The following is a 23433-nucleotide window of genomic DNA, read 5'->3' on the forward strand; positions in this document are numbered from 1 at the left end:
TTTTCAGTAGCAGTCTTTCTGCCAAGTAGTTCAACCAACTATGTCTTTTGTACCATTTTATAGCTTTGCAGTCACCTTAAGCAGTAATGGCCTATGGTATTATAACAATCTTTGTGTTCTAAGTCCCTCATTTCATTTTGTATACTGCTTATTTGGAAATCATTTTGAATATATTGAAGATTTCATTGGTGCAGGTAGTCCCCCACTGATGCAGATAGCAACTGTTTCATACTGTTCATAGTTGTTGTAGCCAGTTCACCAGCCCCAGTCAGCTTTCTGGTGATGAGCCTTGTCATATGTAAGTAGGCTGCTCCTTGGATAGCAGACTTGCAGTCCGCTGGTAGGGCCATACTTGAAGCCTTACCAACTTGGTAGAATCTGCCAATGCTTATATTCACTGGCATAGCTTTCTGAAGTGTATGGTCACTTCTACTCCATGATGAGGAAACAGAGTAGGGCTTAGTAGAGGTATATGGTATACGGTGTGCCATTAATATTAAAATAGGTCAACCATTAAAGATAATAAACATGATCTGCTATTGTCACAATTCATTTGGTGAACTGAGAAACCATGTATTTGATAAGCAATGCAGAGGCCAATCGCCAGGGTTTCAGTTAGAAGCTGACAGCGGATCATTCAGAAGACTAGTTTGGATTCAAGAACAGGCCACAGTCTCTGAGCTAGCTTGGTTGTCATTCACATAATAGATGATGGACATTGTTTCCAGCGGCCCTGCCTTATCTAAGAAGGCAAATTGTTCTTTGCAAATAGCTGGAGTTGTACAAGCTGAACTGCAGGTATGCCAAGCCTCTCCTCAAGCACTCCATTCCTGCTAGTATCTCTATGGAAGACCCAATAGCTATTTCATCTCAGTTGGTGTCTGCAGTAAGATTTCTGATTTCATGGTTTGTTTTCTAATCCTTGCAAATATGTCTGATACCTGATCACGTATAGTGGCCTCTGGGTTTAATTTGCATCACTGTTCTCATTTTAGTAGAGTATACTTCTGCTCATAGCATAAGTATGCTGACTGAAAAAGAAGCCTTAAACATCTGTAAAAGTTGATGTAAAGTTCCAGGGAGAAATGTGGCATTTTTATTGATGTGAGTGATTTTAATTTTGTTTTTGAAGCTCCCTAGATGTATTTATGCATCTGCTTAATCACACAATGCTGGCCATTCTCCCCTGGAAACCATTGCAAAAGAAACACCTATACCCAATAGGAACAAATAATAACACTGGTCCTTGGCATGTTGGGTGAAAAAACCCGTCAGTCCACCTCATTGGATGGCTTAAGAGTCACTGTAATAGGCGACTTCTGAAGAACCTTTTTCATTTTAGGAGAACCTTCCCCAGCCTGGTGCTCTCCTAATATGTTGGAATACAAGTTCCATAATCCCACAGCCTTCACACAGCAATCTTCCTTATATACTTGTTGCATAAATGATGTCTGTTCTACACATGTTGATAGATCTGTGGGCACTGGTACAATTAACATCCTCGCATAGCCTTTCCATATCCATATCTCACCACTCTTGTGGCTGGTAGTAGCATTCAGATTTTCCACCTAGGATTCAGGGGGTGATTTACACTGGCCATTTCACTTGCAACCTGGAAACCACATCATTCCATGTAAGCTGTTTTAGCTGGCTTTCATGTGGCTGGTGAGAGCTGTGGTTTAATTTAGCAGCAGAGTGCAGATTATTTCAGAGTAGCTTCTGTGTGTGTGTGTGTGTGTGTGCAACATGAGGCCTCTGTCGACATAATATTTTCCTTTCTGTGTGCATGTTCTTCAAAGTAGTCCTGTGGAAGCCTACATTTGGAAAATGGTAGGTTGGAGTTGAGACTTATGCTTGGAATAAACCCAATGGGATGAAATTCAGTTCTGCCTTCCAGTTTGTGCCACTGTCTCTATACATTGCTGGCTTTTGGTCAGATTAGCTGTACTCCTTAGATTTTTGTTGTTGTAAACATTTAATTCCCTTAAGGGCAGAGTGTTGAGCAAGTTCACACAGGGGAAGAGTTCAGCCTGACATTATAGATTTGCAACACCAAGTAGAGAGAGTCACATATTCCAGATTTGCTGTTATGAAATAGTTCACACTCAGCCAACCCTGACTTGTAACTCCACATTGGTACAGATAGCAGCGACATATCTCACAACAGTAGAGAGGTTTTCTGTAATATGCTTAACACTGCCTTTGATCCTCCAACATCTCACTTGGCAATTATTTTGATGTTTGGGCCTGATCTGATACCATAATGTGCTGCTTTTGGACCTTTTAAAAACCACTTCCTTTGCTGTTTATTGCCTTTGCTGTCTCCTCATCAGTACTGGAATGCTTTTCTGGCTGTTTAGCAGTTTATGCAGAGATCAGAGAAACACCAAAACTGTTCCAGGTAATGCTTTTTTAATATCCTCTTGGTACTTTTTTTTGGTTAAAGTAATAGGACAGATGTCACAAATCCAATTACTTAACCATGATTAAAGGCCAGAGAGCAGTTCACAGTATTGTGCACTCCATTCTTTAGTGATTCCCTCTTCCTCCCTTGTGCTGATTTAAAACATACAGTAGTTATTCACTGAGATTTGAAACTAAGCTTGGAAACTGTTTTTGAAAGCACAGCTGAGTAAAACTGTGATTTTAGAATGAACCTTGGTTAAACCTGGTTGCTGACATAAATCTTAAAACATGTTGAAGACTAGATGAAGTTGTGATTTGTGCCAAGGTGAGGAGGAGCATCACTAAAAATACTGTACATTTTTAGTGTGTATTCAGGCGTAGCTGTGTTGGCCATATAGCAAAGTACAGTAACATCTGAAATGCACAAAACAGTGATACCTTTAATCAGCCAACCAAAATGCAGAAAATACATTATGCAAGAAGGTATTACTGTTTTGTGAATGTTGGATGTACTTTGCCAACACGTCTACCCTAGAATATGGATGTGAAGAAACTGCATTTCAGTTGCTACAAGGAATTCCTAAAAAGGGAAGCCTCAGTAAGAAGCACCTTTTTGTATTGCTAATGGAATTCAAATTTTATCTTCTGGACTTTGGAATGCTTTGTTCCCAGTGATATATGGCCAGAAGGAGGAAGGGCCTGCTTATGTCCGTACCCCTCCATACTATCTCAATACAGGACACTGCACCAACAACATCTTGGGGAAATGCAGGCCTGTGACTAACTTTTGTCACTTTAAAAAAATCTATCTATTATCTATCTATCTATCTATCTATCTATCTATCTATCTATCTATCTATCTGTCTATCTATCTAGTTTTATTGGACAATTTAAACAACAAACATCTATATAACGTACATACCCCCAACAAACATCACAGCTTCTATGCTTACTGTCTATTAAATTCTTCTATCATTCTATCATTCTCTTTCTACCTAAAACTTCCTTTCTTCTTCTGTTCCAACCTTTTCTTTCCATCTTCTCTGTCCTTCTTCATCCCAACTTACTCTCCTCTTTCTCTTCCAACACCTACTCTTACCCTCTACAACCTACTTATCTCTCTCTCAGTATTATCCTTCCATTCAATAATTATTACTCTAACCCCTACATTCACCACTCAGCCTTGTGTTTCCTACCTTCTCATCTATCGATCTTATTTTACTCCTTTCATATAATTCCTACTGTTCAGTCTAAATCTTATTTATATATACCTCTTTTCTCCTATTGATTTACCACCTTAGCTACTTTTCTATAAGTTCAACTTATTTCACTAAATTATCATTGTTTTCCTATAGTCTTATCATATACTATGTTTGTTATCTTATCTTTATATAACAAGCCTTATTCTCTTAGTTTTAACTTTCTAGCAGTAACCTTAAATCATAGTACAGTACTATTTCACCCATTGTTCCTTCAAATTTACAAATACTAAATCCCAGTCTTTATTGAATTTTTCTAGTGAGTCATCTATTAACAATTGTGTTAATTTATCTATTTCTATACATTCTAGTAGCTTCTTCGTGCAATCGTCTACTCTTGGAATATTCTGTGTTTTTCATTCTTGTGCATAAAGCAATCTGGCACTGGTTGTCATATAAAATACCTTCCTCCATTCTGTTCAGTTTCGTCCTCAAACATACGTAGAAGAAAGTATTCGGGTTTCAAATCTAATTTAATATGTAGGATTTTACAGATTAATGATTTTATATTTTCCCAATATTGCCTTGCATGTTTGCAGCTCCACCAGCCATGGAAGAACGTTCCTTTTATTTCTTTGCATTTCCAACAATTATCATCATGCTGTTGATAAATTTTGGCTGTTTTGTCTGGAGTGAGGTACCACCTATAAAACATCTTGCACCAATTTTGTCTCAAATTATATGATGCTGTATATTTAATACCTTTATTCCAAATATGTCCCCATTGTTCTAATTGAATGGAGTGGCCCACACACTTTGCCCAATTAATAATTGTGTCTTTTATTAATTATTCTTCCATTTTTATTTCTAATAATTTTTCATACATTTTAGCTATCATTTTTGTATTTGGCCTGCTTAATATTTTCTCCAGTTCTGGCTTTTTCGCCTCTGATCCAAATGTTTTTTGATCCAATATCAATCTTTCCCTGATCTCTCTATAAGCAAACCAGCCTAGATTGAATCCTAATTTGAGTAACTCCTCTTGTGTTTTAAGTTTAATTTCCCCATCTTCTTTCATTGTTACCTCCTTATAGGTAAACCATTTCCCATGTGGTCAATAGGAGTTTCCTTATAACAATGATTATTTATCTTTTGATCGGCTTTTTCTTTTTCATATAACAAACATGCGTGCAAACCAAATTTTAAACCTTCCCCTTCCAACTCCAAATTTCTTTTATTTTCTAATCTTATCCAATCTTTAATACATACAATGCAACTTGCCTCAAAGTATAATTGTAGATTGGGAACAGCAAGGCCTCCTCTTTCTTTAGCATCCTGTAAAATTTTTAATCTGATTCTAGGGCGTTTCCCCTGCCAAATGAATCTTTAAATCTCCCTATTCCAATCATATTGATCATTGAGATCCTTCCAAGAAGAGACAGATGCATTTTGTTCCGATTTGCTTTTAAAAAATCTTGTATGATTTTTAATACCTTTGTTTGATGAAGAAGCCAGTGGAGCTTCAAAAGCTTGCATCGTGTATTTTGTAGTATTTGATTGGTTGGTCAAATAAAGGGGTCGTTGTTTTGTGGGCTTTGGATGTTACTGCATTTTGTGTGTTATTAAGAAAGCAAGAGCATTATGTTTATAGCAGAACTCAAATAAGAGAGAGCATTTGGAGGGGAAGCAGCAGAACCGGGGATGGTGTACCAAACTGGAATTGTTCGGAACTAACAATCTTGAGTTTATTTTATGCTGCTGTCCTTTGTGGTGAAGATTCATTTAAAAAAAAAATTGAGGTCATGAGACTCAAAGATTTAAGGTTTTGACCAGTTTCCTGTTCAGGTTCAGTTTTCTTCAACTCTCTGAAAGCTTTCAAACGTGTCTCTTTCTGCTGATGAAGCCTGAAGGGAGTTATAGAAAAAGTTCAAAAACGCAAATAGTACTTCATGTTAGTATATGATTTATTTTTAGAAGTATCTAAAAAGAACTTTGTTGATTACATCTCAGCTGCCATTTTAGTGTCATGAATCAATTTCAGAAGCTGTCTGGACTGCAGGAGAGCAGATCAACAAACTTCATAACTTATAACAAGTATGGCTGCCAAGTGGTACCTGGTATAGCCGGGATAAATACAACATTCCTGCATTCCTGGGATTAGCCATGTTTTGTGTTTGTTGCCTTTGTTATTAAATTTGAGAATCATATCCATAATTATACTGTGCAGTTAAAACTTTGTAGACTTGCTGAATACATAAGAAGCTCTATCTTGAATCTTTCTCTGCCGCTACTAAGACAGCAAGCAGAGTTATCAAACCGTTCTGTTTGGAAACTCTTTCCAGATTTACTTTCAGTCTTGCTCGCAGACATGAAGATAATCTTAACCTGAATTCCTGTTCCTTATGCAGACTAGCAGCATCTCATAGTTTGGGATAACAGTGATAGAAATTATTGGTTTTGGACTGGATAGGGTATCTCTTGGGTTCTAAGCACTAGAAACATAAGACATCTTAAATCAGGAAGGCAAAGGCAAACCTCTGAACAAATTCTGCCACAAAAAAAAAACATGACAGGTTCACTTTGGGGTTACCATAAGTCTGAAATGACTTGAAGGCGGCACACAAGAGCAACAAAGAGATCAATATGACTAAAAGCATCTGTTGTTGTGTACCTTAATGGAGACATTAAGGAGAAGCCTAAAAGGTTTAAAATAAAGTTTAAAAGCACAGCAATGAAAAAAAGGAACAGCATTCACCTAATTCTGTACTGTGTTGGAATGTTTTAAATTTTCTTGTTTAATTTCTTTTTAGGGATTGATTAATGTTTTTATAATTTGGGGGAAGGCTGGGGGCTCTGGGGCTTTTAATTGTATTTCTTAAATTGTATGTTATTTTATTGCTGTAATCAGCTTTGATTTCTTTGAGATAAAGCAGAATATAAATACTACTACTACTACTATTATTATTATTATTATTAATTCCACAGCAAGTAAGGTCAGTTGCCAGAAAGTTCAAAAAGGTCTATGTTCGACGGTGGAAAGACGACAGGAAGGAAGGAGGTCTTGCCTGTGTGTGTGTGTGTGTGTGTGTGTGTACGCACATGTGCATGTACTTGCCTTCAAGTTGCCTATTGACTTATGGCAACCCCATGAGTTTCAAAGAGCTTTCTTAGACAAGGAATACTCAGAGGTGGTTTTGCCAGTTCCTTCCTCTGAAATATAGCAAACATCACCTGGTATTACCATATATACTCAACAATAAGTTGACCTCATGTATAAGTTGAGAGCAGGTTTTGACTTTGATAGGACCTGTGGATAACTCAAGGGTAAAACTTAGGGGCATGTAACAAAGAAGCTAAAGGATTAAGCAAAGGAAAACAATGCCAAAGAACTTACAAAATTCTAGCAGACATAACTGTTTGTGTTCAACCTAAAAGCTGGATGGATGAGAGAGTAGAGAGGGGTCAGTGTTTCCAGAACAGATTACACTCTTGTCTTTGACCAGGAGATGCTTCCTTTTTCAAAATAAGTGTTAAAGGGGGGCAGTTTTTTGACTAAAATATCTAGACTTATATATGAATTTATAAGTACATTTGCTGGTGGTCTCCCACCTAAGTACTAACCAGAACTGACCCTGCTTGGCTTCCAAGATGTGGGATTCCAGTAAGAGTAACTGGGACCCGGTACAGAACTCCCCAAAGGGGTGGCCTGCACTCGCCCCTTTTTGCGCTGGATTGGGGCCAGGGCAACCTCACCGGCAGCCCTGTGGCCCCAATCCGGTGTTTTCCGGGCCATGAACAAGTGGCAAAATGTTGCTTCTCCATGGCCTGGAAAAGAGGTGTCCTTGGGGCTTCAAGCCTCCAGACACCCCAGCCCTAGAGAGGAGAAAGGGGCAGCCCCTTCCTCCTCTGGATTGTTGGTGGGGCCATGTAGTTGCCATGCCAATGATCCACTGCCTTATGACATTTCTTCTTGTCGCGGATGTGCGGACAAGTACAAAATTCAAACAATTTGTTATAAATGCACAAATATTTAACATCACACAATCCTGTACAGGTGAAGGTCATTTGATAGAAATGTATATACAGTAGAAGACTGACAACAAATAGTTTGAACAAACTAACTTTCTTTTACAAAAGTCAGATGCATTTCAACATATTCCCATTTACTTTAGTGGCCAGTTCAGAAATCATTCATTTCAGTCTTCCCATTCTTTTCACAAACCCAAACCTGAAATATTAATTATAATAGCTTACATAATCATGCTGACATAAGTACAAGAATTAAAACTACTTCACTTCAGAATTCACCAAAACATCAGTGTAAAAAGTCCTCCCATATTAAGAAACGCCTCCCATCTTCACCAGCCACAACCTGATACTGGAGCTAAAAGCTTCTATATAGCTAGCTTTTTACCACAGCTACAATAAATCAGATGTCATCAATGAACACATTGAGGTTTAAAAGAACCTAAGTTAAGGCTAAAATCCTGCATGTACTTAAAAATGAGGAACACACACATGGAACATCAAGAGCAAAACATGAGTATGTTTCCTTTAAAATCCTGAGTATACTTTCTGAACATTTATAGCATAGCATATGTGTGTTTTATGTGCTTTCAAATTGTTTCCAACTTACGACAACCCTAAGGTGAACCTGTCATGGGTTTTTCTTGGCAAGATTTGTTCAGAGGAGGTTTGCCATGGCCTTCTTCTGAGGCTGAGAGCATGCGACTTGCCCAAGGTCACCCAGTGGGTTTCATGGCCCAGTGGGAATTCAACAACGGTAACCAGAGTTGTAGTCTAGTGCTCGAACCACTGCACCACGCTGGCAAAATAGCATAGCATAAATATTCTGATTTGCAAAAAGCTGTCATAAACATGAACTGTTTAAGATACTATAAAATTTATTTTGTGATTATGGAAGGCTGCAGTTTTCCAGTACAGTATCCATGTGCACATGCGACAGAACAGAAGTGTGCAGTCATCACTCATATTAGAAAACTACATATAGAAAGCATGTACACTTTACATGTAATGCCTGTTTCAGATATCAGTTGCATGTGAAGCAGCCTTTCCTATTTTATTTATTTATGCTGATTTATGTATACTTTATTAATTTTTACACTAATGTTTTGGTTACTCCTGAAGCAGTTTTTCAAAAACGTTTATTTATTTCAGTTCCACAAAGTTCCATAAGTCATCAGTTCCTGAAAGTGATCTGGGCAAATGTGAGGTAGTGGTAACATAATCATTAAGAGTTGACCAATGTGATTAATTTTGTTCATTACAAGAACTGATAGTGTAAGAAAGCTTTTCAAGTAACCATGTATTCCAAACTCTGTAGTCTTTCCTATTTTAAAATGGAAGCTAGGTTTAATGGAGAAGTAAGATGGAGAGATCATCCTTCAAAGGGTACTAGGCTCATGTATGCAGAGAAATGTAATCACAAGATCTTTCCATTGCTGTACAGCACATCATGTGTAAGTAGGCATCAGTCATCTGGACACAGTATGGGTGGCAAAGTTACTTTTTTGGACTACAGCTCTTCAGCCAGAGTGACTAGTGGTTGGACTGGCTGAGAGATTCTGGGAATTATAATGCAAAAATAATTTCTCCATGTTCTACTCCCAGGTTCCCACTGTCTGTGAGGAACTACTAGTTTTCTGTTACCTGGCATGCACAGAGCACTTGAAAAGAGGCAGGGAAAATGTCAGCACTTGATCCCATAAAACTCTGGTATCAGTCACAACAAAGGAAACTCTTACAGTTTCAGTAATAAATGAATAAGCTCTGGAACTCCTGGTTTAGTTAGTGAATGTTTGCCAGCAAATAATGGGGCCATATGTTTTTCTTCTGACTGTCTCACAGGTAGATTAAGAAGAAATAATGCATCGAGCATTTCTCTCATTGGCAAAGGATTTTTTGTTGGCCTAATTAAGAAAAGCAGTGACTAAGTGTGATTGAGCTTTTTGTAGCTGCCTGGAGTTACTGACTCAGCAGAAAGCTGCTTTTCTCTAGAAGGGAAACAGGAATATGTTACCATGCTAAAAAAAAATTCAGGTGAAAGATTATTAGAGAATGCAGACAAAGAGAAAATTCAGAAGCCTGGATCAAGTAGTTGTATTGCACTAGCACACGATCCTTTGTACATTTGTAGAACTAGCCACAAGGGAAGGGTCCAACAGTTTCTTGTTGCAGTTGTACAGTGGACTGCTTGTGTACACAATCTCTTGTCCTGCTGCTTCTGTGCCTATAAAACATGATGCAATTACACAAGCAGTGTTTTCTGTTTTTTAGTGATATGTTGCATCTAGGCCAAAACCCACAAGTGGGTAGTATATTTATTGAGACATACTAAAATGTCACATAATAGTCACCAAGCCTCTGAGTTCATCAGGGATCTTCATCAGGCAGGATGTTAAAATGGAGGTGAAGGTCAAAAGATGGGGGGGGGAGCTGAATACATGAGCATGCCCCGTAGTATCCTGCTTGTGGTTCCAGGTCCCCAGCATATACCTGGTCCAGCATGGTGCCTGCCATGGAGATGCTGGTGTCACAGGCCTGATTGAGGCCTGCATGGAGAAAGGAGGCAGCAGTAGCATGTAAGGGGCCATGAGGCCACCTACACTGCTGTTTGTTGTAGTAGTTTCTGGAAAACTTCACTGCAAACAGCTGGAGTTTTTAGACTGGGCTACGGTCTGGTTGGGCTGGGTTGGCCCAGATCTGCCAGAATCTTATCTAGGGACTCTGTTCTCAGCCTGAAGCTGTTGACCTGCATCATCTAAACAGGATTGTGTCCAGAGAGCGCTTGTTTTCTACTGCTCCAAGAGAATAGGGCCTGGAGCAATGGTTTCAAACTACAGGAAGGGAGATTCTACCTAAACATTGGGAGGAACATCGTGTCAGTGAGAGCTGTTCAACAGTGGAACACACTCCTTCCTCAGAAAGTGGTGGAGTCTCCTCCTTTGGAGATTTTTAAACAGAGGCTGGATGGCCATCTGTTAGGGGTGCTTTTATTGTGAGTTCCTGCATGGCAGGCGGTTGGACTGGATGGCCCTTGGGGTCTCTTCTATAATTCTAGGACTCTAGGATTATGCCAGGCTGGGGATGGAGAATGGGTCTTCCGGCCTGTGTGTAGAGCCCATGAGACTAAGAGGTACAGGTAGATTTCCATGTCGAGCTTGGCTGCAGAAGGAATTTTGCACACAAAACTGGACTGAGACGGAAGTAACTCCTACATAGTTTTAAAAATAGAGGCATATTCATTTCTGTTTTTTTCTCTCTCTCTCAAAAACCTAAAATACATTTAAGTGATAATCAATCAGTCTTGTGCTTTGAGAGGTTTATTCAGTATATCTTCAAAATTCCTGCATTCCACGTCATTACAAGCTGCTGACAAGTATGGTAACTTTTTCTGTTGTCTGCATTTACCTCCTCCCCCATCTTGTCACATTGGTAAAAAGGTTATTTAGTACAAATAAGGGTATGTCTTACTGTGGATTCTGAGGTTTTTCCCCAGTGGGCCAGCCTAGCTGCATCTACTTTTAGTGTTTTAAATAAAGGGAGTAAAGGAATTTCATCCTATGGATTTTCTAAAGACATATAACAATAGAGAGTATTTATATAACATTAAAAGAATCATTATATAACAGTATAGAGTCTTCATTGCTATGGAATTGGGCTAGGATCAGATGTTTCATTTTTGAAAGATACTTGGCCAGTTAGAAGCATGAGTGGGGCATTCTGGGAATTGTAGATCAAAAAGATATCCTTTTCAGACTCTGGTCAGATCTAATGACAAACCATGTTATGCCATTATGGGCCTGTGCCAGCTTCAGCCAGGCAGGCAAACCATTCTTTTTCTGCAAGTCCAGGGATAGAAAGCAGGATATGCTAAAGAGAGGACAAAATGACACACTTGTGCACACAGTGTCATTCCATAGTTGACTGATCTTATATTACCTCACGTCACCTCACTGGTGTTTTTAGTTTCAGGGACTGTTTAACAAATGTGTGTGTTGTGTTTACGTATGTATATAGTGGGCCCTTGGTAGCTGTTGGGGTTTGGTTCCAGGATTCCCCATGGATACCAAAATCTGTGGATGCTCAAGTGCCATTAAATACAGTAGTATAGTAAAATCGGGACCCTTGTATAAAATGGCAAAATCGGGATTTTTAAAATTTATTATTTAAAAAAAACATTTTCAAGCTGCGGATGGTTGAATCCATGGATAAAAAATCTGTGGCTATGGAGGGCCTACTGTTTCACTTTCTGCTATGTCTGTAATCCATTTTGGTGCCTTCCAGGGTTGTTGGACTAAAAACTCTTATCATCTCCATCCTACATGACCATGCTGGGTACGGGTGAACAGAGTTGTAGATCAGTACTTCTGGAGAACACAGATTGGACAAGGGTGGTGTAACTAAATCTAGTTAGTTAAGCAGAAGCAGCAGCTGTGTGTGTGTGTGTGCCTTCAGGTTGCCTGCTGACTTACGGGACCCTATGAATTTCATAGGCAAGAAATACTCAGAGGTGGTTTGCCAGTTCTTTCAGTGTCCAATCTAAGTACTAACCAGGGCTGACTCTGCTTAGCTTCTAAGATCACACAGGATCTGGTGCCTTTAGAATATTTAGGTCTAGGCAGCAGCTACAAACTTACATATAATCATAGCCGCAAAAGAGAAAACCATGCATGTATAGTTGAAAGGATGTTTCATAATTTGGTACTAAAAAGAAACCCACACAGTAGTGCTGAAAAATCTAATGTTTAACTATTGACTGACAGTATTTTGCTACATTTTGCCGAGATTGTAATACATCCACTGTGTAGTCATGTCCAAATGAAACCTAAATATTTGATTACACTGCAAAACTGCTGCAATGACATACTTTTCTAAGATGAGATATGCAAAGTGGCATGTAAGAGTATGCTTATGGGATGGGCAGCTGTCTCAATGGCAGCATTTTCTTGAGAAAGGAAAGCTTCACATTAGAAATGCAAAATCTGTCTAATCCTACATGATGAACACACACTTCCGTTCTGTTTTTTAACAAATGCCTCAAAGTCTGAAGTGTTGTTTCCTGGTAATGTTCCCTATGGAGTGCAACCTTGGGTTTTGACTGAGGATTTTTGTTACCAGTTTCCTGTCATTTATTTATTTATTTAAGTTATGTCCTGCACTTTTCCTGAATGGGACTCAAGCCGGCTTAAAACATGAATGAAAACAAGTTATGAATTAAAAACTAGTAATAAACAAGTAAAAAAAAGCAACTGCCTTAAAATACCAGTAAAATTCTATAAAATCATTTTGAAACATGGCTAGAACAATAAAAAAGCAGCCCACAGAACCTGTTAAAGACCTTTCTGTGCAACCACTTAGCCATCAAATGATTGTTTAAATAAAAAGGTTTTACTAGTCAACAGAAGAAAAACAGGAAGAGTACCAGATTAGTTTCCCATGGCAGAGAGTTCTAATGGCAGAGTTGCTAGACATTGTTTATAGTTTACTATCTTCCTTGTTTTTGAAAGAATGGTAAAATAGTAAAATCTTTTTCAACCAATGTCTTCTCTGAAATGAGCTTTTCCCCCTTCCTGGAAGGATACCCAACCTATCTGAGATTTCACAGGATGCTCAGGAGTCTTGGAAAGTCAAGGCAGTTATTACCCCATGGACTGGAAACAACACAGATCAGTAGGTGCTGCTTCCTACTGGTCATCAGTAGGTGACCAGTAGGTGGTCAAGGAGCAGGAGATGTTTGCCATGCAGACTTCCTTATCCTTGTACCCCATAAATCTCTGCTTCTCTTCCTTCCATCCTAATATGTTTCAGATTATTTTGACCTCTGCGACAACAAACATTGGAATCAAAATGGTAGCACATTGTTGGAAAAGCAGATGGTGCATATTTTTGATGCACAGGGTTTTGTTTTGTGTTTTTTTAAAGGAAGAAAAATAAGCAAATATAAGAATTTTGGAAGAAGAAGATACTTTGAAATTTTGATTGTTCATAGTTACATTTGATAAACTCAAATCCCATTCTATATGTTGGAATAGCTGCCTATAAAGTTAGGCTAGTACCAGAGGATCATTTCAAGGGCAGTGAGAGGATGTCATAGTGCTGTCATTGCCCTGTCATTAACTGTCTGTTCCATGCTATGCGATTTTGAAAGGGAAAGAAAATTACATTAGGCAGAATCTGCCCTTTAAACAACTCAGGAGGGTTTCTCTTTTGCACAAAAGAGAAAATGGAGCAGACAGACTTTTGCTGGTTGAGATTCCTTTGTCACAATGTGCTGCTTGTTGGGAGACATAGGACAGAAGTATACATTACTTATATCTTTGTGAGTGTTTTTCTTCTTCGTTTGAGGTGACAATTGCATTTTAAAGCAAAAGGTCACAAAAAGAACAACTTAAACATTTCTCCTTAGGCCAGCAATTGTTCTCTTTCCTCCCTTGCTCCTTTTTAAAAATTGCCTTTGGAGAAAGGATACTGTAGTTCTGGTTTCCGTGTTCACCAGCCTGGCCAACAGTGAGGAATTCTGGGAGCTGAAGCCCAAAACATCTGGAACACCAGAGTTTGGGAACCACTGGTCTAGACCCAGACTGGAATGGTTTCTTAATCCTATAATAAATAAATAAGAATGTATTTTCACTATCAGTATGAGCTCTTAAGACCTCAAAGCTGGGTTCGGTCAGCCTTCTCCAACCTGATTCCCTCCAGATGTTTTGAAGAACAACCCCTATGAGCTCTAGCTAACATAGCCAACACAAAATTTGTCAAGTAGGTTGAAAGCCAAAACATTCAGGAAGCAGCAGCATGGGGAAGGCTGGACTATATGATTTTGATGGAACTTTGGCAAGATGACCTAGGTTCATCCTGCAAGTCAAACATCTGCTCTGGTGGAAGAATCTAAGACTAAATCACAGCCAGTTTAAACATCCAGTAATAGAACATCATACAACTCTGTACTAGTACAATGGTAGGTGGGGTGGTATTTTTTTTAATATGTTAAAAACTTGCACCTTGTTTAAAAAACCACCCTGCACATTCAAAGTTAGCATACGAAGAAGTTTATTCATCCCTCTATATGCAGTATATTTTTTGATGGGGACATGAGGATCGGGTATAGTGCAGATGATTACTTAACTGTAGTAGCTGCCTGTTTTGCAAGACAGACATTGATACAGAAATAGAGAAGTGTGAAGACTATGGGAAGTCTAATTTGCTCTTTTTACATGTTTTAGTTTGAGATTTGATGGTTTACTGTGTCCTGGGGCTCAGATTCTCTAATATGCTGTGTGTGTGTTGGTGGAGGAATTGGTTATTGTAACCCAAGCCTCCATGAAAGCACAGGCTGACTATCTAAATAGGTAACTATTTTTTTTAAAACCCAGTGAAATTATTAACAGAAACATATGTGCACAAGTGGAACAATATGTAGGGAAGGAATACATTTTCAGTACTTCAACTGAGAGTTCTTTGGAAAGGGCAATTCCTCTTTGAAATTGCTGCAACTTATCAAGTTCTTTCACAATAAAAACAGAAGTATACCTTAGTAAACAGAGTAATTGGACAGTAGCAGGAATTGAATTGTACTGTTGGGCACAAATCATTGTCAAATTCAAGATGTCTGCCTTGGTACCAAGCCACAGTTTGGGTTTCAAGAAAAGCATAAATGTTTTTAGAGTTCAAAAGCAGAGGCAGAAAAGACATTCACAGAATGATCAGACCACAGCAGGCCAAAGAAGCAAACTTTTGCTAACATGGCTTATTGTCTGGTCTGAGGAGTGAGTTGGCTTCAGTCTTACTTAAATGTGTTAAATTTTCAAAGCAAGAGAGTACAGTATGTTTGAGATCAGCTCTTAAGCTCTATCTTGTCCCTGTTAAGAGATTTTGAATGTGCTTTCATTTAGAAATAAAATGTGCCTTGCTGAATTAAACTAATGTCCAATTAATCCAGAGTCATAGAATAAAAAATACATATATGTTCATATCTTAGACAACTAGATCATAAATGTTCCATTATGTAATTAAGTTGGGAAGGTTCACAATATATTTAAAATATAACTTTAACATATTTGTTTATAAGCATAATCCTTTAGTAACCATCTCCTACACCATTGTCATCCTAGGGAGGATGATCAGTTTAACAAGGGTATAAAACATTTCCTATGTAATATAGATAGGATGTTAATGATTGTATCTCAATCATCAAGTAAAAACTAAAACTACTTCATGTGAAGCCAGGGAACAGACCAAATATAATACAGACAATGTATTATCCAGTCAACAAGTAAAATCAAATTAGCTATGCTGTAGAGTTTGATTATAAGATCATTTTTTTAAACAGAGGCTGGATGGCCATCTGTCAGGAGTGCTTTGTCTGTGTATTCCTGTATGGCAGGCGGTTGGCGCTTGAGGTCTCTTCCAACTCTACAATTCTAGAGTCATTAAAAACCTTCAAAGAAGGAAATTCCACCACTCTCCCAAGGCAGTGTATTCCACTGTCAAAGAGCCCTTACTGTCAGGAAGTTCTCCTAATGTTGAGGTGGAATCTCTTTTCCTGTACTTTGAATCCATTGCTCCAAGTCCTGTTCTGTGGAGCTGCAGAAAATAAACTTGCTGCAAACAACAAACAGATTTCTTTGCAAGAATCTCTACAACCTGCAGGTATAATTTCATCTAGTACAAAGTGGTCACAGGATCCACAGATGGGTCAAAATCTACTTTTTGCTTGGTCGTTGAATGGGCCAAATACTGCCCTGGAAGTGAAAATCCAACTGGCGTTAATGCCAGTTAAATGGTTCTGCCTGAAGTGCAGATCTTTAGCTGGCTGCCCCTTAGTTGTCCTCTGGCTACCCCTGTGGGTGGTACACTGGCCTTGGCCCAGGGTCACTTCCTGCAAACCTGTTCAGTTGCTGTTTGCCCTTGCTTAGCCAAACTGATTGAAAATAGGCATATGGCCTGAGTGGTTTCAGAAGAGGTTTCTGGAGCAACCAGCTCTAGAAAGCTTTGGTGGGGCTTGCGCTCTGAATTTCTGTGGTGTTTCATCTAGAGCAGTAGTGGCGAACCTATGGTATGGGTGCCAGAGGGGGCACTCAGAGCCCTCTCTATGGGCATATGTGCCGTCTCCCAAGCACAGAATTCACCAGAGTTCGTTACTAGAAAGCCAGAGGAACACAGCACTTTGTGATAAATAAGTGGGTTTTGGGTTGCAGTTTGGGCACTCGGTCTCTAAAAGGTTCGCCATCACTGATCTAGAGGGTGATAACAGCTAGTTTGTTAATGTTCATACACATTTGTATTGCACTACTTCTAGAGTTTTCAAGTTGCAGTTTGAAGTGCTGCAATGTTTCAAAGATAACAATCTGGTAATTGAGAACTTGAATTTGAAATACAGCTGTGTTGATCCACAATTCTGCCTTACCTGCCTGGGGGTTGCGTCTGGAAAGCAATACTTACCACTTCACACACCTGCACTCTTAAAATCTCACCTTTCTCTGTTAGTGATCCTGAGTTCATGTTTAAAAATGTAAAGTGCATTATTGAATTAGATTTGTTGCAGGGCTTAGCTGTGTGGCCCAGGACAGTTGGGGAAACACAGTCTATTACTGCTTTTGCCTGGCTTAGTGTATATGCCATCTTTTTCCTGGTATGGAACCCAAGGTGGCTTACTAAAAGGCTAAAACTAGGTAAACTAAAAACCTGATTATAAAACATTAAAATACAGTTACACAACTTGTATTAAAATACAACAGCCCTCCCTCCCAACAGACTCGCTGCAATCAATTAATCATTAAAAGCCTTTTTGAATAAAAAGGTCTGTGTCTGCTGGTGAAAGGAGAGCAAATGAGTGGGGGGCAACCTAGGCTCCCTTGGAAGGGTGTTCCACAGCCTGAGTAGCCACCAAGAATGCTGTCTCTAGTACCTAACAGTCTATAAACTTTGCAAGCCTATGTCTGAAGACTGTGGAAGAATCAGAGGACTCAAATATACATTGCAGGCAGGCAGACTACCTTTTAGGCTCTTCCTAGTAGGCAGTTAGCATAAGAAACAAAAAAAAAGTGAGGGTTGGGAAGATGGCTCATTCCACAAGCCTGCAAGAAGAGCCTAGTGTACTTACCAATCTAAAAGGGAGTCACTCTCTCAAAGTTTATCTCAGGAGACTTCATTGGCCCCCACTCTGCTCTCTTTTCTCCATCAAGCAAATTCTTTTTAATTTAAATAGCACTTGGCTGTTTACTGTTTGTGGCAAAAGGATTTTTCAGTGGAGTGTACTATACTTTTATCTTCATTACTATTTAAGATGTTTCGAATTAGAGTTTTTAATAGGATTGCCTCTTTAATGGTTTTTAAACTTCTTTATTAGGTTTTTAGCTGTACTTTGTTTTTGTCAATATTGTAAGCTTCCTTGGATCCCATGCTGAGAGAAAGTCAGAAAGGAGAGAAATTAATTAATTAATTAATTAATTAAGATCCTTATTTGTCAATCCCATAAGGAAATAAAGGAAACCTGTCCAGACCATCAGAAGAAACTAGGTTTAGATGATAGTGCACAGGGCTGAGAACAAGCTTTTCTTAGAATACAGGGAGAAGGTCAGACTCTAAGATTTCTTGCAAACATTTTTCAAAAAGTAAAGCACTTCTCAGCCAGAGTTTCTAAAATTCTTTTGGGAAGACTCCACAGTAACCACCTGGATTGTCCCTGCACCTAGCATAGTGAGGTTGCAAAGAGCCATGGTGGTGTTCTTCAGATGCAGAATAAAGTTGGGATTGTTGGAAGCCCTTTTCCTCATGTCCTGTTTCATGAATGACACTGCTCTCAAAGCCTTTCCTAAGCCAGTGAGGCTGTTGTTTGCTTGCTACACAAAGTAAGAAGGTGTTACCTTGAAGAGAGTCAGCTGCTGTTTTCTTGCTTTTGGGCCCCCTGAACCATATCACTGGCTGTGGTCCAGAGGACCATCTCTGGTGAAGGGCAATTAAATTATATTTCCATGATGCCAGAAAACATAGTGCCAAATCTGCATCGAATAGAAACAGGTACTTGGCCTATCTTCATCACCAGCACTCTGTTGGTGGCAGAAGAATATTCACATTCTCCTACAGACTCCCAAGTCAGAGGGAGGAATTGGATGATGCCTTTCTAGAACAGATGACCACATACTCAAAAAGAAGAGATGTAGTAGTGATGGGTGATTTCAACTATCCTGATACTTGCTGGAAGTCAAACTCAGCCAAATCCTCAAGGTTTAGCAAATTCCTCACTTGCCTTGAAGACAATTTCATTGTACAAAAGGTGGAAGAGGCAACGAGGGGATCAGCTATTTTAGACCTGATCCTAACCAACAGGGATGACTTGGTTAATGGAGTGCAAGTGGTGGGATCATTAGGTGGAGGTGACCATGTTCTCCTGGAATTTATTATACAATGGAAAGGAGAAGCCAGGCATAGACAGGCATTCTAAACTTTAGGAGAGTGGATTTCAGTAAACTCATAGAAGTATTGGGGGTGATTCCATGGTGAGGAATACTAAAAGAGAAGAGAGTTCAGATGGATGGGAGTTTCTCAAAAGGGAGATACTGAAGGCCTTTGACAAGGTTTCCCATGCCATTCTTGGAAACAGGCTTGTAAAATGTGGGCTAGATAAGGCAACTGTTACGTGGATTTGTAATTGGTTGTCTGGCCGAACACAAAGGATGCTCAACAATGGCTCCTTTTCATCCTGGAGAGGAGTGACTAGTGGGATCCCACAGGGCTCTGTCCTGGGCCCAGTGCTGTTCAACATCTTTATTAATGACTTGGATGTCAAAGTTAGGGGCATACTTATCAAATTTGCAGATGACACCAAATTAGGAGGAGTAGCTAACACCCCAGAAGACAGGATCAAACTTCAAAATGACCTGAATAAACTGGAAAGCTGAACCAAAGCTAACAAAATGATATTCAACACAGAAAAGTGTAAGGTACTGCACTTAGGGCAGAAAAAACAAAATGCATACATGCAGGATGGGGGACACCTGGCTTAAGGAGACTACATGTGAAAGGGATCTAGGAGTCCAAGTAGAGCATAAGTTGAACATGAGTTAACAGTGTGATGAGGCAGCTAAAAGGGCCTATGCAATTTTAGGCTGCATCAATAGAAGTATAGTGTCTAGATCAAGGGAAGTAATAGTGCCACTCTATTCTGCTTTGGTCAGGCCCCACCAGGAATACTGTGTCCAGTTCTGGGCACCACAAGTCAAAAAGAATGTTGAGAAACTGGAATGTGTCCAAAGGAGGGCGACTAAAATGGTGAAGGGTCTGGAAACCATGCCCTATGAGGAACGCCTTAGGGAGCTGGGGATGTTTAGCCTGGATAAAAGAAGGTTAAGAGGTGATATGAATAGCCCTGTTTAAATATTTGAAGGGATGTCATGTTGAGGAGGGAGCAAGCTTGTTTTCTGCTGCTCCAGAGACTAGAATGCGGAACAATGGATGCAAACTACAGGAAAAGAGATTCCAGCTCAACATTAGGAGGAACTTCCCAACAGTAAGGGCTGTTCGACAGTGGAACACACTTCCTGGGAGAGTGGTGGCGTCTCCTTCCTTGGAGTTCCTTAAGCAGAGGCTGGATGGCCATCTGTTGGGATGATTATTATTTGATCGAGAGTTCCTGCATGGCAGGGGGTTGGACTGGATGGTCCTTGTGGGTCTCTTCCAACTCTACGAGTCTATGATTCTATATCTTTTCTTTGCATCAAATGTTGTGCTTGCTCTCTGCTGTTTAAGGAATAGAATAGGGGTTGTGCTAGACATCTTTTTTTACTGCAGATTCCTCTTTGGAAGAAAGCAGAGTCATTCCATATAAAGTGTGTACTACTTATCAGTACTGAATGCCAGCAACATTTGAGCAATGCACAGAAATATAGAAATGACATGGACCCTTCCAAAAGAGCCTAAAATAGACAGGTAAAGAGAGGACAGGGTTGGAAAAGAGTAGTAAGGATAGGAGGAAATTGTTTAGAGCTAAAAATGCAGGAAAGATGAGAGGGCTGAGGAAATGTGAAAAATGCAGATGTCTTTGTAAGATGGTGTGGCTAATTGTAACCTTTTTTACTCCTTAGACATGTCAAGTGTGCCAGATGCTGTTGCCTAACAAGTGCAGTTACTGTGCTCATCAAAGAATCCACGCTCACAAATCCCCTTATTGCTGCCCAGAGTGTGGTGCCATTTGCCGGTCGGCATATTTCCAAACCCATGTCAAAGAGAATTGCCTGCATTATTCACGCAAAGTTGGCTACAGGTTTGTACTAAATACAGAGATTGGGAAAAATGCTTCACAACATTTAATACACATTGAGAGGAAAGGGCAGTGGAGGGGAGGGGGTAAATGAACTTCAGATCATTTTTTTAATCAAAGGAAGCTTTGCCACAGGCTTCTTTTGTGATCAGACAGGGTAACAGTTTTAGACCTGCAGATGCTGATAAGGTTTTATCCTCCTCCTACACATTCTCTTCTGCAGTGCCTTCAGGAAGCACATGCTTTATAGAGAATTTGAAGATGAACGTTCTGTGTCAAAGTTGCAAAGAAATGAGCTTGGATAGAAAAATTACAAAAATCTGTGGATTTTAGCTGGACAATGGGGCCATGCTGACTGGGAGATTCTGGGAGTTGTAGTTGCGGGGGGAGTAACTGGGTAAAACTTGTTTGGTAGATTTCTAAGTGATGGTAGGCTTGCAAGAGAGCATTGTTTCATGCGGGGCATGAATAATGATTATTTAACTATCTTTATGGCTAATAATAGTTACATTTTAATTTGAACACACTTTAAATTGAAGAAATTTTGTTCGGTATCCATCATAATGCTGAAAGTTTTGTAAATCTTAATACATTTGAAAGAGAGCCTTTTTTTCCCCCTTATGCCTCTTATATGTGTATCTGGCTTCTTTATAGATGGTTGCTTTTACATTGCATTAAATATACGTAGGTTGCTTTTTGCTTCTAACCTACTTCTCTCTCCAGTGTAGAATTTTGATCAATCATCCATGATTGCCTATTTATAATTTCAACAAATTGAGGTTCTCTTTTCTGATATAGAGGTAGCCTGAAAAATGAAAGAGGGGTAGCCCACATGTTGCCAAATTGAGTCTCGGCAAAAGGAAAGCAAGAAAGACACCAAGTTTGGCTGTGAATAAATGGTTGCACTTTTTATTTTACATTCATAATAATTTTTAATGAATCCCAGACCTCCTGTTGATCTCATAAGCACTTGAAGGTAGAGTGTGCAGTAAAACATTACTGATCACTACATTCTATTTTGTTGTTGCATTCCCAAAGCACAGAAGCTGCTAAAATAGCCTTGAGCCGGATTTAATCTATTCCAGCAGAAGGGAAATATTTAACAATAATTATAGCCTCAGGCTCTTGCTTTGGAAACAGTATATTGGGTGAATTATTCTAAGAATGTATACACAATGCTGCATTTCCCCCTTATATTGAACAACTGGAGATGATTGGTAATTAAAAGAGGAAAGATAGGAAAGACACACACACACACCGCTGCTGACATACTCTGAGTCACCAGTCCATCCAACATATTGTGACCTGCTCTGACCAACAGGGTCTCAAGCAGAGATATGTTTTCTCCAACTCTTCTACCCACTAGAGGTGTTCCTTGTCCATGGGAACTCTGTTTCTATACAGTTTATATACAGTGTTAGGCAAAAAGAGAGGGGTTCCATGAAATCCAGTGCACACGTGTCTTACTAATCCAGTGTTTTAATAAGCCAGTAGTTTTCATTATTGCTTGAATTGTAGTGTCAACCAATTAAACTTCTTTTTTTTCCTTTCTTTTTATGTAGAGTGGTCGCAAGCTAGAAGCTTTAGCAACCTTTTCATTCTGATTGTTTAACTGCAGTTGGAGACAGAATGTTGCTCTGTCCGATTTAATTTTTTCATTCTCTTTTATACCGAGTGACAGTATTGCATCCTCAGAGTTCAGTCCTGCATTTCTTTCTCCCACTGAACAGCCAGACTTGACGGGTATTGTGCAATATATGAATTTCCCTACTTTGCTGTTCACTATTCCCTCCATGCCACTACCAAAGGATTCACTGAAGAAATCTGGGAAATCTCAAGGTTGCTTGTTTGTGCAGTGTTTAGCTTAACAGCCTCTTTCTCTTTGTTTCCTGTTCTCTCTCTCTCTAGGTGCACTCACTGTGGGGTTGTCTTCATGTCACAAGCAATGCTGAAAGTGCACATTCATGAGAAACACTGTGAAGTTTTCCACAAGTGTTCATTCTGTCCCATGGCCTTCAAGTCTGCAGATAGCACCACTGCTCACATCACTAGCCAGCACCCTGCAGAACCTCACAAGACATCTCAGTAAGTGTCTTTCTGGGTAAATATTCACACTGTCCACAGTAGTTTGGTAGTTTCCCTTCCTTACCCAGTTTGCCATCTACATGTGCTCTGTTGTTTAGGCCCTTTTGTGCAAGATTATCTATCTCTGTATTACACACACACACCTAGAAAACCTCTCTTTTTGGAAGAGCAATTTGAGAGCAAATATATTGGTTGACTTGCCTTATAGAGGAATGTTAGTAATTGGATCTGCACCCATTTTCTTTGAAAGAAATCGAGGGTTACATAAAAGTCTTATATGCTAATTATTGCTAAGATTAAATTGTGCAGCCATCTGTTCTTAAAACTCTGTTCACACTTTTATTTAAGCAAAGAGCAGTTCATCATAATGTGTTTGTTAACATACATCTTGAGAATCAGCTCCCTATACAATACCGTAATAATTTAATTTCTTTTTAATGTACTTTTTTTAATTGTACTGTT

General features: G+C 39.3%; 1 protein-coding gene across 2 annotated transcripts in view; it reads left to right on the forward strand.

The window, feature by feature from the left end:
* The window catches only part of ZNF592 (zinc finger protein 592), a 52140-nt gene that overhangs the window by 18134 nt on the left and 10573 nt on the right, over positions 1–23433 (forward strand). For both annotated transcript variants that reach the window (XM_089538752.1, XM_089538753.1), the window contains exons 3-4: positions 20711–20889; positions 22795–22971. In XM_089538752.1, coding sequence (XP_089394878.1) covers positions 20711–20889; positions 22795–22971 — 356 coding nt within the window. The remainder of the gene's footprint in view (positions 1–20710; positions 20890–22794; positions 22972–23433) is intronic.

Source organism: Sceloporus occidentalis, unplaced genomic scaffold (genome assembly GCF_023333645.1).
Source record: "Sceloporus occidentalis isolate IW3139 unplaced genomic scaffold, rSceOcc1.0.p SCAF_9, whole genome shotgun sequence".
NCBI classification, from domain to species: domain Eukaryota; kingdom Metazoa; phylum Chordata; class Lepidosauria; order Squamata; family Phrynosomatidae; genus Sceloporus; species Sceloporus occidentalis.